The sequence below is a fragment of the Salvelinus fontinalis genome, unplaced genomic scaffold (genome assembly GCF_029448725.1).
Source record: "Salvelinus fontinalis isolate EN_2023a unplaced genomic scaffold, ASM2944872v1 scaffold_0334, whole genome shotgun sequence".
NCBI classification, from domain to species: Eukaryota; Metazoa; Chordata; class Actinopteri; order Salmoniformes; family Salmonidae; genus Salvelinus; species Salvelinus fontinalis.
The window spans coordinates 1-18,768 of record NW_026600543.1 but is presented as its reverse complement, the minus strand read 5'-3'; the positions used below and the strand labels follow the sequence as shown (position 1 = coordinate 18,768).

The 18,768-nt window shown below is 45.2% G+C and overlaps 1 protein-coding gene across 1 annotated transcript in view; it reads left to right on the top strand.

The window, feature by feature from the left end:
• LOC129845667 (BRCA1-associated ATM activator 1-like) overlaps positions 1-13,358 on the top strand; it is a 28,482-nt gene extending 15,124 nt beyond the window's left edge. The window contains exons 8-13 of the mRNA XM_055913538.1: positions 741-1,554; positions 2,135-2,309; positions 2,402-2,475; positions 2,614-2,698; positions 3,102-3,325; positions 12,229-13,358. Of these exons, the coding sequence (XP_055769513.1) occupies positions 741-1,554; positions 2,135-2,309; positions 2,402-2,475; positions 2,614-2,698; positions 3,102-3,325; positions 12,229-13,197 (2,341 nt within the window). The 3' untranslated portion in view covers positions 13,198-13,358. The remainder of the gene's footprint in view (positions 1-740; positions 1,555-2,134; positions 2,310-2,401; positions 2,476-2,613; positions 2,699-3,101; positions 3,326-12,228) is intronic.
• Positions 13,359-18,768: the final 5,410 nt, after the last annotated feature.

The window sequence follows — 18,768 nt, the reverse complement described above, 5'->3', positions numbered from 1 at the left end:
CCTCCAGGTCTCAGACAGAAGGTCGTAGCTGACTGACTAACTGGGTATCGTTTCAGTCCTCCAGGTCTCAGACAGAAGGTCGTAGCTGACTGACTAACTGGGTATCGTTTCAGTCCTCCAGGTCTCAGACAGAAGGTCGTAGCTGACTGATTAACTGGGTATCGTTTCAGTCCTTCAGGTCTCAGACAGAAGGTCGTAGCTGACTGACTAACTGGGTATCGTTTCAGTCCTCCAGGCCTCAGGCAGAAGGTCGTAGCTGACTGACTAACTGGGTATCGTTTCAGTCCTCCAGGTCTCAGACAGAAGGTCGTAGCTGACTGACTAACTGGGTATCGTTTCAGTCCTTCAGGCCTCAGGCAGAAGGTCGTAGCTGACTGACTAACTGGGTATCGTTTCAGTCCTCCAGGCCTCAGACAGAAGGTCGTAGCTGACTGACTAACGGGGTATCGTTTCAGTCCTCCAGGCCTCAGGCAGAAGGTCGTAGCTGACTGACTAACTGGGTATCGTTTCAGTCCTCCAGGTCTCAGACAGAAGGTCGTAGCTGACTGACTAACTGGGTATCGTTTCAGTCCTCCAGGCCTCAGACAGAAGGTCGTAGCTGACTGACTAACGGGGTATCGTTTCAGTCCTCCAGGCCTCAGGCAGAAGGTCGTAGCTGACTGACTAACGGGGTATCGTTTCAGTCCTCCAGGCCTCAGACAGAAGGTCGTAGCTGACTGACTAACGGGGTATCGTTTCAGTCCTCCAGGTCTCAGACAGAAGGTCGGAGCTGTTCTACTGACACCTCTACAGATGGTTACTGGAGTAACTCTGCTGGACGGGTCCAATGACAGACACACGGGTCAACAGACTGACCACAGACACACTGATGGACAGACTGACCACAGACACACTGATCAACAGATCGACCACAGACACACTGATGGACAGGCTGACCACAGACACACTGATCAACAGACTGACCACAGACACACGGGTCAACAGATCGACCACAGACACACTGATGGACAGGCTGACCACAGACACACTGATCAACAGACTGACCACAGACACACGGGTCAACAGACTGACCACAGACACACTGATGGACAGGCTGACCACAGACACACTGATCAACAGACTGACCACAGACACACGGGTCAACAGACTGACCACAGACACACGGGTCAACAGACTGACCACAGACACACGGGTCAACAGACTGACCACAGACACACGGGTCAACAGACTGACCACAGACACACGGGTCAACAGACTGACCACAGACACACGGGTCAACAGACTGACCACAGACACACGGGTCAACAGACTGACCACAGACACACGGGTCAACAGACTGACCACAGACACACGGATCAACAGACTGACCACAGACAGGCTGAAGAAGACCAGGACAGACACACTGACCAGGACAGACAGGCTGAAGAAGACCAGGACAGACAGACGGAGGGTTGTAGCTCTCTCTCTCTCCTGCTGGATCATCTCAACCACAAACCCTCCTGTATCTCTCTGCTCTGCGTCTCTGTGTCCAGCGCTCCCTACATAACAGACGTGGTAAGAGTCTGTCCTTCTCCACTGCTCTGTGTGTCCAGCGCTCCCTACATAACAGACGTGGTAAGAGTCTGTCCTTCTCCACTGCTCTGCGTCTCTGTGTCCAGCGCTCCCTACATAACAGACGTGGTAAGAGTCTGTCCTTCTCCACTGCTCTGTGTCTCTGTGTCCAGCGCTCCCTACATAACAGACGTGGTAAGAGTCTGTCCTTCTCCACTGCTCTGTGTGTCCAGCGCTCCCTACATAACAGACGTGGTAAGAGTCTGTCCTTCTCCACTGCTCTGTGTGTTTGTCACTGTGTACAACACCTGTTTTATGGCCCTTAGAGGCGGATAGCATATCCCATAGTAGTAGAGGGATTTACAATTGTCACTACCTGAATTTGGGGGCGGCTGGACGAACCCCCCTCTTTTTCATATGGTCCTTCAATCTCTCTTTCTCTCTCTCTGTCTGTCTGTCTCTCTCTCTCTCTCTCTCTCTCTCTCTGTCTGTCTCTGTCTGTCTCTCTGTCTGTCTCTGTCTGTCTCTCTCTGTCTCTCTCTCTCTGTCTCTCTCTCTCTGTCTCTCTCTGTCTCTCTCTCAGGAGTCATCTGCCTCTGTCATCCTTGCTGTGGTGTCACTCCTGAGGATCTGTAACGGCCACTCACCCGAGAGCAAGGCTGCTATTGGCTGTAGCAAAGCGTCCACCAACCTGATTGGCTGCAGCAAGGTCCAGAGGTGTGGCCTAGACTCCCTGGCTAGCCTAAGCACCTGCCCTGGTGAGAATCTAGACTCTGGGAGCGTGTTCAGGAATACAATCATGTTTAAAAGCGTTTAAAAAATTAATTAAAAAAAAGCGTTGTTGTTTTAGGAGCTGTGGAGCGGGCGGTGGAGGTGTTCCGTGTTCTAGTGCAGAACCTACAGAACCCTGACTCAGACCCCACCGTGAGACACACCTTACAGACAGCCAATCACAACATCTAACTCAGTTTGGTTTCTCTCCCGTCTCTCCTAGTTTCCTAGTTGACTAATGACCACTGTGTGTGTGTGTTCCTTCTTGCGTACTGTGTCTCCTGTGTTCAGGTGCTCCAGAAGAACTACCAGGCCATGTTGAGGTGGCTTAGTGTGTCTGCAGAGTCTTCCTCACTGGCTGATCTGGTCAATGAAGGTACAGAGAGAACCAATCAAACATCAATATATCTGCTCAGATGTTTCTGTCGCTTAACAGATATTTATACTGACGAGTGTGTGTGTTTTTCCTGTATGTGTGTGTCGTAACAGACCTCCTTCCCGTGCTAAAGAAGTGTGTGTGTGTGTGTGTGTGTGTGTGTGTGTGTGTGTGTGTGTGTGTGTGTGTGTGTGTGTGTGTGTGTGTGTGTGTGTGTGTGTTGTAACAGACCTCCTTCCTGTGCTAAAGAAGCGTGTGTGTGTGTGTGTGTGTGTGTGTGTGTGTGTGTGTGTGTGTGTGTGTGTGTGTGTGTGTGTGTGTGTGTGTTGTAACAGATCTCCTTCCTGTGCTAAAGAAGCGTGTGTGTGTGTGTGTGTGTGTGTGTGTGTGTGTGTTGTAACAGATCTCCTTCCCGTGCTAAAGAAGCGTGTGTGTGACGTGCGTTGGGAGGTCCGGGACTCCACTCTAGAGTTCCTCGGCCGGCTGTGTGAGGCGTTACGCTGCACTGTCACTCCTATCCTGCTGGAGGCGCTGTGTGATCAGGAGAGCTATGTGAGGGCGACTGCCATCTCTGCCCTGGCCAGGACTCTCAGTGACCAGCAGGGGGAGCCAGGGAACCGGACACAGGTGAGACTCTGACCTACACATTTAATTTACTGTATAACGGATGCCCCGCTTCACATTTCTCAAAATATAAATATACATATTTTTTTTAATAATTAAGATTTGCTTAATTCGTATATACCTAATCTTTTAAACAATACATTTTTGACGAATCAAATTATTCGATTCGCCATTGTAGTAGTTGTAATTCGGTTCCATCGCGGTGAATCGAATCTAAAATAATAATTAGTGAATCGAATCAAAAATAATAATTAGTGAATCGCAAACAGCTGTAGTGTTTGTGTTGATGCTCTAGTGGACAGAGAGTTGATGGGACACGTGGGTGATACTAGTCAGTCTGGAGTCAACACTTCCATGGTCGGATATACTGAGCCTTCAGAGAGGACTGTCCAATCCTAGGTCAGATATACTGAGCCTTCAGAGAGGACTGTCCAATCCTAGGTCAGATATACTGTGTACTGAGCCTTCAGAGAGGACTGTCCAATCCTAGGTCAGATATACTGAGCCTTCAGAGAGGACTGTCCAATCCTAGATCAGATATACTGTGTACTGAGCCTTCAGAGAGGACTGTCCAATCCCAGGTCAGATATACTGAGCCTTCAGAGACGACTGTCCAATCCTAGGTCAGATATACTGAGCCTTCAGAGACGACTGTCCAATCCTAGGTCAGATATACTGAGCCTTCAGAGAGGACTGTCCAATCCCAGGTCAGATATACTGAGCCTTCAGAGGGGACTGTCCAATCCCAGGTCAGATATACTGAGCCTTCAGAGAGGACTGTCCAATCCTAGGTCAGATATACTGAGCCTTCAGAGAGGATTGTCCAATCCCAGGTCAGATATACTGAGCCTTCAGAGAGGACTGTCCAATCCTAGGTCAGATATACTGAGCCTTCAGAGAGGACTGTCCAATCCTTGGTCAGATATACTGTGTACTGAGCCTTCAGAGAGGACTGTCCAATCCTAGGTCAGATATACTGTGTACTGAGCCTTCAGAGAGGACTGTCCAATCCCAGGTCAGATATACTGAGCCTTCAGAGACGACTGTCCAATCCTAGGTCAGATATACTGAGCCTTCAGAGACGACTGTCCAATCCTAGGTCAGATATACTGAGCCTTCAGAGAGGACTGTCCAATCCCAGGTCAGATATACTGAGCCTTCAGAGGGGACTGTCCAATCCCAGGTCAGATATACTGAGCCTTCAGAGAGGACTGTCCAATCCTAGGTCAGATATACTGAGCCTTCAGAGAGGATTGTCCAATCCCAGGTCAGATATACTGAGCCTTCAGAGAGGATTGTCCAATCCTAGGTCAGATATACTGAGCCTTCAGAGAGGACTGTCCAATCCTAGGTCAGATATACTGAGCCTTCAGAGAGGACTGTCCAATCCTAGGTCAGATATACTGAGCCTTCAGAGAGGACTGTCCAATCCTAGGTCAGATATACTGTACTGAGCCTTCAGAGAGGACTGTCCAATCCTAGGTCAGATATACTGAGCCTTCAGAGAGGACTGTCCAATCCTTGGTCAGATATACTGAGCCTTCAGAGAGGACTGTCCAATCCTTGGTCAGATATACTGAGCCTTCAGAGAGGACTGTCCAATCCTAGGTCAGATATACTGAGCCTTCAGAGAGGACTGTCCAATCCCAGGTCAGATATACTGAGCCTTCAGAGAGGACTGTCCAATCCTAGGTCAGATATACTGAGCCTTCAGAGAGGACTGTCCAATCCTAGGTCAGATATACTGAGCCTTCAGAGAGGACTGTCCAATCCCAGGTCAGATATACTGAGCCTTCAGAGAGGACTGTCCAATCCTAGGTCAGATATACTGAGCCTTCAGAGAGGACTGTCCAATCCCAGGTCAGATATACTGAGCCTTCAGAGAGGACTGTCCAATCCTAGGTCAGATATACTGAGCCTTCAGAGAGGATTGTCCAATCCTAGGTCAGATATACTGAGCCTTTAGAGAGGACTGTCCAATCCTAGGTCAGATATACTGAGCCTTCAGAGAGGACTGTCCAATCCCAGGTCAGATATACTGAGCCTTCAGAGAGGACTGTCCAATCCCAGGTCAGATATACTGAGCCTTCAGAGAGGACTGTCCAATCCTAGGTCAGATATACTGAGCCTTCAGAGAGGACTGTCCAATCCTAGGTCAGATATACTGAGCCTTCAGAGAGGACTGTCCAATCCTAGATCAGATATACTGAGCCTTCAGAGAGGACTGTCCAATCCCAGGTCAGATATACTGAGCCTTCAGAGAGGATTGTCCAATCCCAGGTCAGATATACTGAGCCTTCAGAGAGGACTGTCCAATCCTTGGTCAGATATACTGAGCCTTCAGAGAGGACTGTCCAATCCTAGGTCAGATATACTGAGCCTTCAGAGAGGACTGTCCAATCCTAGATCAGATATACTGAGCCTTCAGAGAGGACTGTCCAATCCCAGGTCAGATATACTGAGCCTTCAGAGAGGATTGTCCAATCCCAGGTCAGATATACTGAGCCTTCAGAGAGGACTGTCCAATCCCAGGTCAGATATACTGAGCCTTCAGAGGGGACTGTCCAATCCTAGGTCAGATATACTGTGTACTGAGCCTTCAGAGAGGACTGTCCAATCCCAGGTCAGATATACTGAGCCTTCAGAGAGGACTGTCCAATCCCAGGTCAGATATACTGAGCCTTCAGAGAGGACTGTCCAATCCTAGGTCAGATATACTGAGCCTTTAGAGAGGACTGTCCAATCCTAGGTCAGATATACTGAGCCTTTAGAGAGGACTGTCCAATCCTAGGTCAGATATACTGAGCCTTCAGAGAGGACTGTCCAATCCCAGGTCAGATATACTGAGCCTTCAGAGAGGACTGTCCAATCCTAGGTCAGATATACTGAGCCTTCAGAGACGACTGTCCAATCCTAGGTCAGATATACTGTGTACTGAGCCTTCAGAGAGGACTGTCCAATCCTAGGTCAGATATACTGAGCCTTCAGAGAGGACTGTCCAATCCTAGGTCAGATATACTGTGTACTGAGCCTTCAGAGAGGACTGTCCAATCCTAGATCAGATATACTGAGCCTTCAGAGAGGACTGTCCAATCCTAGATCAGATATACTGAGCCTTCAGAGACGACTGTCCAATCCTAGGTCAGATATACTGAGCCTTCAGAGAGGACTGTCCAATCCCAGGTCAGATATACTGAGCCTTCAGAGACGACTGTCCAATCCTAGGTCAGATATACTGAGCCTTCAGAGAGGACTGTCCAATCCCAGGTCAGATATACTGAGCCTTCAGAGGGGACTGTCCAATCCCAGGTCAGATATACTGAGCCTTCAGAGAGGACTGTCCAATCCTAGGTCAGATATACTGAGCCTTCAGAGAGGATTGTCCAATCCCAGGTCAGATATACTGAGCCTTCAGAGAGGACTGTCCAATCCTAGGTCAGATATACTGAGCCTTCAGAGAGGACTGTCCAATCCTAGGTCAGATATACTGAGCCTTCAGAGAGGACTGTCCAATCCCAGGTCAGATATACTGAGCCTTCAGAGAGGACTGTCCAATCCTAGATCAGATATACTGAGCCTTCAGAGAGGACTGTCCAATCCCAGGTCAGATATACTGAGCCTTCAGAGAGGATTGTCCAATCCCAGGTCAGATATACTGAGCCTTCAGAGAGGACTGTCCAATCCCAGGTCAGATATACTGAGCCTTCAGAGGGGACTGTCCAATCCTTGGTCAGATATACTGTGTACTGAGCCTTCAGAGAGGACTGTCCAATCCCAGGTCAGATATACTGAGCCTTCAGAGAGGACTGTCCAATCCTAGGTCAGATATACTGAGCCTTCAGAGAGGACTGTCCAATCCCAGGTCAGATATACTGAGCCTTCAGAGAGGACTGTCCAATCCTAGATCAGATATACTGTGTACTGAGCCTTCAGAGAGGACTGTCCAATCCCAGGTCAGATATACTGAGCCTTCAGAGAGGACTGTCCAATCCTAGGTCAGATATACTGTGTACTGAGCCTTCAGAGAGGACTGTCCAATCCCAGGTCAGATATACTGAGCCTTCAGAGACGACTGTCCAATCCTAGGTCAGATATACTGAGCCTTCAGAGACGACTGTCCAATCCTAGGTCAGATATACTGAGCCTTCAGAGAGGACTGTCCAATCCCAGGTCAGATATACTGAGCCTTCAGAGGGGACTGTCCAATCCCAGGTCAGATATACTGAGCCTTCAGAGAGGACTGTCCAATCCTAGGTCAGATATACTGAGCCTTCAGAGAGGATTGTCCAATCCCAGGTCAGATATACTGAGCCTTCAGAGACGACTGTCCAATCCTAGGTCAGATATACTGAGCCTTCAGAGAGGACTGTCCAATCCTTGGTCAGATATACTGAGCCTTCAGAGAGGACTGTCCAATCCTTGGTCAGATATACTGAGCCTTCAGAGAGGACTGTCCAATCCTTGGTCAGATATACTGAGCCTTCAGAGAGGACTGTCCAATCCTAGGTCAGATATACTGAGCCTTCAGAGAGGACTGTCCAATCCTAGGTCAGATATACTGTGTACTGAGCCTTCAGAGAGGACTGTCCAATCCTTGGTCAGATATACTGAGCCTTCAGAGAGGACTGTCCAATCCCAGGTCAGATATACTGAGCCTTCAGAGAGGACTGTCCAATCCCAGGTCAGATATACTGAGCCTTCAGAGAGGACTGTCCAATCCTAGGTCAGATATACTGAGCCTTCAGAGAGGACTGTCCAATCCCAGGTCAGATATACTGAGCCTTCAGAGGGGACTGTCCAATCCCAGGTCAGATATACTGAGCCTTCAGAGAGGACTGTCCAATCCTAGGTCAGATATACTGAGCCTTCAGAGAGGATTGTCCAATCCCAGGTCAGATATACTGAGCCTTCAGAGAGGACTGTCCAATCCTAGGTCAGATATACTGTGTACTGAGCCTTCAGAGAGGATTATCCAATCCTTGGTCAGATATACTGAGCCTTCAGAGAGGACTGTCCAATCCCAGGTCAGATATACTGAGCCTTCAGAGAGGACTGTCCAATCCTAGGTCAGATATACTGAGCCTTCAGAGAGGACTGTCCAATCCCAGGTCAGATATACTGAGCCTTCAGAGAGGATTGTCCAATCCCAGGTCAGATATACTGAGCCTTCAGAGAGGATTGTCCAATCCCAGGTCAGATATACTGAGCCTTCAGAGAGGACTGTCCAATCCTAGGTCAGATATACTGAGCCTTCAGAGAGGACTGTCCAATCCTAGGTCAGATATACTGAGCCTTCAGAGAGGACTGTCCAATCCTTGGTCAGATATACTGAGCCTTCAGGGAGGACTGTCCAATCCCAGGTCAGATATACTGAGCCTTCAGAGAGGACTGTCAAATCCTAGGTCAGATATACTGTGTACTGTCAGATATACTGTGTACTATCAGATATACTGTGTACAGTCAGATATACGGTGTACTGTCAGATATACTGTGTACTGTCAGATATACTGTGTACTATCAGATATACTGTGTACTATCAGATATACAGGCAAAATCCTAGAGGAAAACCTGGTTCAGTCTGCTTTCCACCAAACACTGGGAGATTAATTCACCTTTCAGCAGGACAATAACCTAAAACACAAGGACAAATATACACTGGAGTTGCTTACCAAGAAGACAGTGAATGTTCCTGAGTGGCTTAGATAGATTTGACTTAAATCTACTTGAATTCTTTTTATTTTTTTTATTTTTTTACCTTTATTTAACCAGGTAGGCAAATTGAGAACACGTTCTCATTTACAATTGCGACCTGGCCAAGATAAAGCAAAGCAGTTCGACACATACAACAACACATAGTTACACGTGGAGTAAAACAAACATACAGTCAATACTACAGAAGAAAAATAAGTCTATATTCAATATGAGCAAGTGAGGTGAGATAAGGTCGCAATTGTAAATGAGAACGTGTTCTCAATTTGCCTACCTGGTTAAATAAAGGTGAAATAAAAAAAATATATAAAAAAAAAATAAGGGAGGTGAAGGCAAACAATATATATATATAAATAAATAAAAATATAAAAAGGCTATGGTGGCGAAGTAAATACAATATAGCAAGTAAAAAATAACACTGGAATGGTTGGTTTGCAGTGGAAGAAGGTGCAAAGTAGAGATAGAAATAATAATAATAATATTAATATAAAATATTATTATTATTAATATATTATATTAATATATAATATATTAATATTACTATTAATAATAATAATATTAATAATGTTATTATTATTATTAATAATAATAATAATCGATTTCAAGACCTGAAAATGGTTGTCTAGCAATGATCAACAACCAATTTGATAGATCTTGAAGAATTTTGAAAATAATAATGGACAAATATTGTACAATCCAGGTGTGTAAAGCTCTTAGAGACTCACCCAGAAAGACTCATAGCTGTAATCACTGCCAAGGGTGATTCTAACATGTATTGACTCAGGGGTGTCAATACTTATGTAAATTAGATATTTCTGTATTTCATTTTCAAAGAATTTGCAAAGAAATCTAAATAAAACATGTTTTCACTTTGTTATTATGGGGTAAATAACGTTCACTTGACAAAAAGTGTCGTCCTCCACGTGTCGCAATGGGATTTGCGACACGTGAAGCTATTAGCGGCCGTTGCTATATCGACGGCGTGACGACCTGACGATTCGGCAACTTTCAAAACGACGTTCTTTTCATCCCCGCTATGTAAACAAAGATGGTTTCCTCAGGAATTTCACTGCTGAAAATAGTTTTCTTTACCTAATAAGATGCAAACATTACTTCAAACTACTTTTGTTGACGTTTCAACATCATGAAATCCACGTCTTAAACGTTGCTCTGTTTTCCCGAAATAGCAAATTAAAACGTGTCGTCTGCTTGACACATCGTTACTTACCTCACAGATCACAAAGTCGGCTAATTTCCTCTCCATTCATATACAAGTCTGTTTGAGTCATATACACTGGCTTGTCTGGCTGTCATGTATTTATTTAGAGAATTCCCTGGTCTGTCTGCACTAAAATAATATTAAGAAGAAGAAGAAGAATAACAATATTAAAAATAATAATAATAATAATAATAACAATAACAATATTTATAATAACAATAATAATATGAATAATAACAATATTAATAATATTAATAATAACAATAACAATATTAGTAATATGAATAATAACAATAATAGTAATAATAACAATATCAATAATAGTATTAATACTAATACTAATAATATTAACAAAAATAATATTTCAGTTAGTTCTCTATGATGGATGTTGTATATGTCACATAGCTCATCAGCATTACCCTTGGTGGTGTAGTATATATGTACCTTCTGTGGGTCCCTGGATACAACAGTGAATAACGTTGAACTAACTAAACACCATCAAAGGGATTCCTTACAGGTGACAACAATCAACACCGCAGGGTGAAACAGCTGTTTTTCCCCTCAGGCCTCCAGTGGTCCTCTGATGTGGTTAAAGCATTTTTGTGGACTTATAACAGATATTATTTTGGTACTTTTATACACAAAAAAAGTGCGAATTTTTTGTGATAACCTGGAAAAATCAAACAGAGAAAACAGAATTTGGGGAGAAAATCGATATAGACCCCTATAAATATGAATAAAACAGAACGTTTCCTGGAGAAAATGTGTTTTTTTAATGTATCTTTATTTAACTAGGCAAGTCAGTTAAGAACAAATTCTTATTTACAATGACGGTTTAGGAAAGGTGGGTTAACTGCCTTGTTCAGGGGCAGAACGACACATTTTTACCTTGTCGGCTCGGGGATTCGATCTTGCAACCTTTCGGTTACTAGTCCAACACTCTAACCACTAGGCTACCTGTCGCCCCTGTGAGCTTCAGCTGTCCAAACATATTGTATAGTAGTGGATATGTGGTAAATATAGAATTCAATAGAAGCTGAAGAAGTTCAGTAACAATATATATATATATTAATATCTCTTCTGCTATATATTTTAGCACATCAATTATGAACAATCATATATCTATGCCTCTGAAAGATGTACTGTGACTAAAACTGGTCTGGGAAATGCTTTCAGTGGTTCTGTCCAACACCTGATACCAATGTAGTAGTTTAGGAGGGGGGGGGGGGGGGGTACTCTAGGGGGGTACCCTGACTGGGATTCAAACCCTGGTCCCTGTGACTGTCATTTCAAAACTTGCGATCCTCGCTACATGACCCACGTTTCAAGTAGGTTAACCCTATTGGCACGATGCATAGGGGGTTCGTCTGTTACACCAGAGACACAGGTTCTAAAAGGCTGAAATCTCTCGTGGTGAGGTGGGTTGTGGTGTTGAGGGTGTTGTGTTGTAGTGGTGTGAGTGTTTACTGTTGTAACAAAGGGTCCATATTTTGGTGTTCATCATGATGATTGTATTCCCGTTATACAGGTAACTGTTGTTACCGTTATACAGTTAACTGTTGTTACCGTTATACAGTTAACTGTTGTTACCGTTATACAGTTAACTGTCGTTACCGTTATACAGTTAACTGTTGTTACCGTTATACAGTTAACTGTTGTTACCATTACCGTTATGCAGTTAACTGTTGTTACCGTTACCGTTATACAGTTAACTGTTGTTACCGTTATGCAGTTAACTGTTGTTACCGTTATACAGTTAACTGTTGTTACCGTTATACAGTTAACTGTTGTTACCGTTATACAGTTAACTGTTGTTACCGTTATACAGTTAACTGTTGTTACCGTTATACAGTTAACTGTTGTTACCGTTATACAGTTAACTGTTGTTACCGTTATACAGTTAACTGTTGTTACCGTTATACAGGTAACTGTTGTTACCGTTATACAGGTAACTGTTGTTACTGTGTGTTCTCTCCAGGAGGAGACTCGGGGTCAGTTACTAGACATCCTGTCTCAGGATTCAGAGGTCTTCCCCAGACGTGCTGTGGTCCAGTTCTTCATCAGCTGGCTAAAGACACACCCATCATCTTCCTCCTCCTCATCGCTGCGTTCTGTCCTATCGCTGGGCAGCACTGATCTGGACTGGGAGGTCAAAGTTCACACCCTGGAGCTGGTTGAGCTCCTGATGGAGGAAACACTTCCAGGTCACCAGGGGTCAGAGCTGGGGTCAGCTCCTCCCTCTTACGGTGGCTCTGGCGGGACAAACCTACTAACACACACTGACCTCACACACCCCTACGCTGTGACGCCAAGCCAGCCCTCACCCCTTCTGACACACACCACAACTGACACACACACACCCCCAACACACACACCCCCAACACACCCGTCTGTAGTGTGTGGTCTGTCTCGGTTGGTGGACCTAGGTGTTGTAACAGCGTTACTCAACGGCCTGTTTGATTGTGACAGACCTGTAGCTTTAAAAGCCTGTAGTCTGTTGCTACGACTACGAGACGCGGTATGTGTCCCCCGGTCACTAGGGAAAGGTTCTATGACCACTGACGACACAACAGTTGCCAAGGTGACTTTTGACCTGAGGGGTCAGGTTTGGGAGCGGGAGGTCACGAGGAAGTTACAGGAGAAGAGAGGATCTGATTGGGTTAAAGAGTCCAGGGAAGTAGGTTGTGATAGGCCGAACAGGAACAGAGTTTCTGATAGGACAGACGGGGCTGGTTCCGAAGCCTGCGATAGGTCGACGGGGAAGAGTGTGTGTGAAGGTAGCGCGAGGGTGTGTGAGGTGCTGTGGTCGTTGGGTCTAGAGGAGAGACAGAGTGTGTCGTCGCAGAGCAGTGACCATGTCCAGAACTCACCCCTCTCTCTATTGGAGGACATCCTGAACGCTACAGACTCATCACACACTGACGAGGTTATAGTAGACTGTTACTGACCGACACACGTTGTGATGGACTAACACGGTTTTATTTGTGATGATTGTTTCTCCTCTGTACGTTGACTAGTGAATACTGTCGTTAGAATTCCATTGGGACTTAACTCTTGATCATCCACCTGCCAGGAAAATAAATAAAGATACTGTTTTGATATTTCAAACCACCGGTGTCAACGTTTTCCTGACTTGGTATGTTGAACAATGTTGTGAGTGAGTGAGTGAGTGAGTGAGTGAGTTGAGTGAGTGAGTGAGGAGAGAGTGGAGAGAGAGAGTGAGTGAGTGAGCGAGGAGAGAGAGAGTGAGTGAGTAAGCAGCGTGGTGATCCCCTTCTCTACATTGTGATTCCCTTCTCCCTGTTGGACACGGCCCCCTCAGGGATCTAAAGGACTGTATTGGTGGAAACTCCCTCCAGTCATGAGGCCTTAGTTAAGCAATAAGGTCTGATATACCACGGCTGTCAGCCAATCAGCATTCAGGGCTCAAACCACCAATCCTATACTTTGAAATGCATGAGGGGTGGTGAACAAATGTACACTTCTAGACAAAGAGTAGAGAATCAGAACAAGTGCACACTGATGAAGTCCTCTGAGGCTGAGTCCCAAATCACCCCCCCTCCCCCTGCCCCTCCATTTGCACGTTCACACGCGCCCTTCCTATCATATGGCAGTAGTGTCCCAAAGCTGAGGGGAAATGACGGAGAGGGTAGGGATTAACTAGACACTCCGATAGACACTTTGACCGAGTCATCAAACCCTGCCGGGGCTTCAGAGAGAAGTACTGTCCCATAATGCAGTGCGATTTCCTACTGAAGAACGGAGAAGCGTGTCTAATTAAAAGACACCTGTATTTGTTTGTGTCTGGTTGACATGGTAACGTATGAAATACCTCCCCCCAAAATGAAATGTGTAACTGTTAATGAGGTTTATATATTGTAAAAAACGACAGGGGGAATTGTCTCATTTTGAATTTCATGCTTGTTTTATTTAAAAGTGGAACATGAGTGAGTGTTTCCTGAAGCCGATGAGTTTCGTGATTCTCCCTACACCACTCTGGAAGTCACCCTCTGACTTGTCCCAAGGCTTCCTGAGTGGAGCAGCTGCATCTCAGGGCAAGAGGCGTCACTACAGTCCCTTGTTCAAATCCAGGCTGAATCACATCCGGCCGTGATTGTAAACCCCATAGGACGGCGCACAAGTGGCCCAGCGTCGTCTGGGTTTGGCCGGGGGTCTGGGTTTGGCCGGGGGTCTGCGTTTGGCCGGGGGTCTGGGTTTGGCCGGGGTTTGGCCGTCATTGTAAATAAGAATTTGTTCTTCACTGACTTTTCTAGTTTAATAAAACATCTAATATAAAGATGTGCTTCAGTACCTCTGGACCAACAGGGGGAGGAGCTGTACACAAGACACGCCTGTCACTCCTGCCTCCCTCACTTCTGAAACATGGAGGGAGAAGGGGGAGTAGGAGAGAGAGGAGGGGATAGTGAGAGAGGAGTAGGAGAAAGAGAGGGGGAGAGGAGAGTGAGGGTAGACAGAGGTAGGGAGAGAGCGAGGGCACAGAGAATATATTTTTCACTTGGGAGAAAAGTGAGGGAGGAAGGCGAGAAGTAGGAAGAGAAGATAGGGAGGAAGGAGAGAGGGAGGAAGGAGAGATGGAGGGAGAAGAGGGAGGAAGGAGAGATGGAGGGAGAAGAGGGAGGAAGGAGAGAAGAGAGGGAGGAAGGAGAGATGGATGGAGAGAAGAGAGGGAGGGAGGAGAGATGGAGGGAGAAGAGAGGGAGGAAGGAGAGAGGGAGAGAAGAGAAGGAGGAAGGAGAGATGGAGGAAGAGAAGAGAGGGAGGGAGGAGAGATGGAGGGAGAAGAGAGGGAGGAAGGAGAGATGGAGGAAGGCTGGAGAGAAGAGAAGGAGAGATGGAGGGAGAGAAGAGAGGGAGGAAGGAGAGAGGGAGGAATATCTTCCACATGCTGATCAGTCTAATGGTTCCTGGAGATTAGAGTTCCCTGGAACGTTACACTGATCAATGTTTCTGACCCACCGTGATAGAAACCACAGACTCTGATTCCAGGTCAGTTGTTCTGTGTCCCTTCTGAAGTGATAGAAACCACAGACTCTGATTCCAGGTCAGTTGTTCTGTGTCCCTTCTGAAGTGATAGAAACCACAGGATCTGATTCCAGGTCAGTTGTTCTGTGTCCCTTCTGAAGTGATAGAAACCACAGACTCTGATTCCAGGTCAGTTGTTCTGTGTCTCTTCTGAAGTGATAGAAACCACAGACTCTGATTCCAGGTCAGTTGTTCTGTGTCCCTTCTGAAGTGATAGAAACCACAGACTCTGATTCCAGGTCAGTTGTTCTGTGTCCCTTCTGAAGTGATATAAATGTCTAACATCGAATCAACACGGTTTGGGAAAACCCCCCAATTGATCCTGGGGTGTGATTTAGTGTCATGTCAGATAAAACCGGTCTGACATAGGAACCAAACGACCGAGCCTCTAACCAACAGTGATGAATACTGGGTGTGTTTGTGTGTAGGTTGAGTGTGTTTGCAGTGTGTGTGTGTGTGTTGTCAGTGTGTTTGTGTGTAGGTTGAGTGTGTTTGCAGTGTGTGTGTTATCAGTGTGTGTGTTATCAGTGTGTGTATGTGTAGGTTGAGTGTGTTTGCAGTGTGTGTGTTATCAGTGTGTGTATAGACTCTGCTCCATGCTGGGTAGTAATATCAGTCTGTGTGTGTGTAGTAAGTCGACATCTTTGAGTTCAGAGTCAACAGTCCAACAGCCACATCACACAACATCTGGGATCTAAAACTGATTATTATTAAATACCAGAGTTCAGCTTTAGGCCCAGTCAAACGAGGACATATCAGTTTGACCAAAGTCATGGGACCTCACACACACACACACACACACAAACACACACAGTCTTGTATAACTAATCTTGTGGCGACACACAATTCAGTTCTATTCCTTACCCTAATCTTAAATCCTAACCCTAATCCTAACCCTAAAACTAAAATCTGAAATCAACAGCAGAATGTCATCGTGTCATTGGGTTAAATCAACAGCAGAATGTCATCGTGTCATTGGGTTAAATCAACAGCAGAATGTCACCGTGTCATTGGGTTAAATCAACAGCAGAATGTCATCGTGTCATTGGGTTAAATCAACAGCAGAATGTCACCGTGTCATTGGATGAAATCAACAGCAGAATGTCACCGTGTCATTGGGTTAAATCAACAGCAGAATGTCACCGTGTCATTGGGTTAAATCAACAACAGAATGTCACCGTGTCATTGGGTTAAATCAACAACAGAATGTCATTGGGTTAAATCAACAGCAGAATGTCACCGTGTCATTGGGTGAAATCAACAGCAGAATGTCACCGTGTCATTGGGTTAAATCAACAACAGAATGTCACCGTGTCATTGGGTGAAATCAACAACAGAATGTCATTGGGTTAAATCAACAACAGAATGTCATTGGGTTAAATCAACAGCAGAATGTCACCGTGTCATTGGGTGAAATCAACAGCAGAATGTCACCGTGTCATTGGGTTAAATCAACAACAGAATGTCATTGGGTTAAATCAACAACAGAATGTCACCGTGTCATTGGATGAAATCAACAACAGAATGTCACCGTGTCATTGGGTTAAATCAACAACAGAATGTCACCGTGTCATTGGGTTAAATCAACAACAGAATGTCATTGGGTTAAATCAACAACAGAATGTCACCGTGTCATTGGATGAAATCAACAACAGAATGTCACCGTGTCATTGGGTGAAATCAACAACAGAATGTCACCGTGTCATTGGGTGAAATCAACAACAGAATGTCACTGTGTCATTGGGTTAAATCAACAGCAGAATGTCACCGTGTCATTGGGTTAAATCAACAACAGAATGTCACCGTGTCATTGGGTTAAATGAACAACAGAATGTCACCGTGTCATTGGGTGAAATCAACAACAGAATGTCACCGTGTCATTGGGTGAAATCAACAGCAGAATGTCACCGTGTCATTGGGTGAAATCAACAACAGAATGTCACCGTGTCATTGGGTGAAATCAACAACAGAATGTCACCGTGTCATTGGGTGAAATCAACAACAGAATGTCACCGTGTCATTGGGTTAAATCAACAGCAGAATGACACCGTGTCATTGGGTTAAATCAACAGCAGAATGACACCGTGTCATTGGGTGAAATCAACAACAGAATGTCACCGTGTCATTGGGTTAAATCAACAACAGAATGTCACCGTGTCATTGTATTTAGGTTACAAGTTGGGTGGATAAAAGATTCCCTGACTTTTTCACATCCAATCAGTTGTCCATGTTGATTCAATGTCATCACGGTTTGGGTTGCCCCAGGGCGCGCGTGTGTGTGTGTGTGTGTGTGTGTGTGTGTGTGTGTGTGTGTGTGTGTGTGTGTGTGTGTGTGTGTGTGTGTGTGTGTGTGTGTGTGTGTGTGTGTGTGTGTGTGTGTGTGTGTGTGTGTGTGTGTGTGTGTACAGGGGTTACATGAGGAGAGGTTTCAGTGCAACTATTGGTTTTTACTAACAAACAAACACTCAGTGGTCTGGAAGGACAAGACGTCCTGTGTTCTCCTCTTCTCTCTACTATAAACGAAGGGTTTACGTCCATCTGAACTCTCTACTATAAACGAAGGGTTTCCTTCCATTTAAACTCTCCTATAAACGAAGGGTTTCCTTCCATTTAAACTCTCTACTATAAACGAAGGGTTTCCTTCCTCTTCTCTCTACTATAAACGAAGGGTTTCCTTCCACCTGAACTCTCTACTATAAACGAAGGGTTTCCTTCCATTTAAACTCTCTACTATAAACGAAGGGTTTCCTTCCTCTTCTCTCTACTATAAACGAAGGGTTTCCTTCCTCTTCTCTCTACTATAAACGAAGGGTTTCCTTCCTCTTCTCTCTACTATAAACGAAGGGTTTCCTTCCTCTTCTCTCTACTATAAACGAAGGGTTTCCTTCCTCTTCTCTCTACTATAAACGAAGGGTTTCCTTCCATCTGAACTCTCTACTGTAAACGAAGGGTTTCCTTCCACCTGAACTCTCTACTGTAAACGAAGGGTTTCCTTCCTCTTCTCTCTACTATAAACGAAGGGTTTCCTTCCTCTTCTCTCTACTATAAACGAAGGGTTTCCTTCCTCTTCTCTCTACTATAAACGAAGGGTTTCCTTCCTCTTCTCTCTACTATAAACGAAGGGTTTCCTTCCTCTTCTCTCTACTATAAACGAAGGGTTTCCTTCCATTTAAACTCTACTATAAACGAAGGGTTTCCTTCCATTTAAACTCTCTACTATAAACGAAGGGTTTCCTTCCTCTTCTCTCTACTATAAACGAAGGGTTTCCTTCCTCTTCTCTCTACTATAAACGAAGGGTTTCCTTCCTCTTCTCTCTACTATAAACGAAGGGTTTCCTTCCTCTTCTCTCTACTATAAACGAAGGGTTTCCTTCCTCTTCTCTCTACTATAAACGAAGGGTTTCCTTCCTCTTCTCTCTACTATAAACGAAGGGTTTCCTTCCTCTTCTCTCTACTATAAACGAAGGGTTTCCTT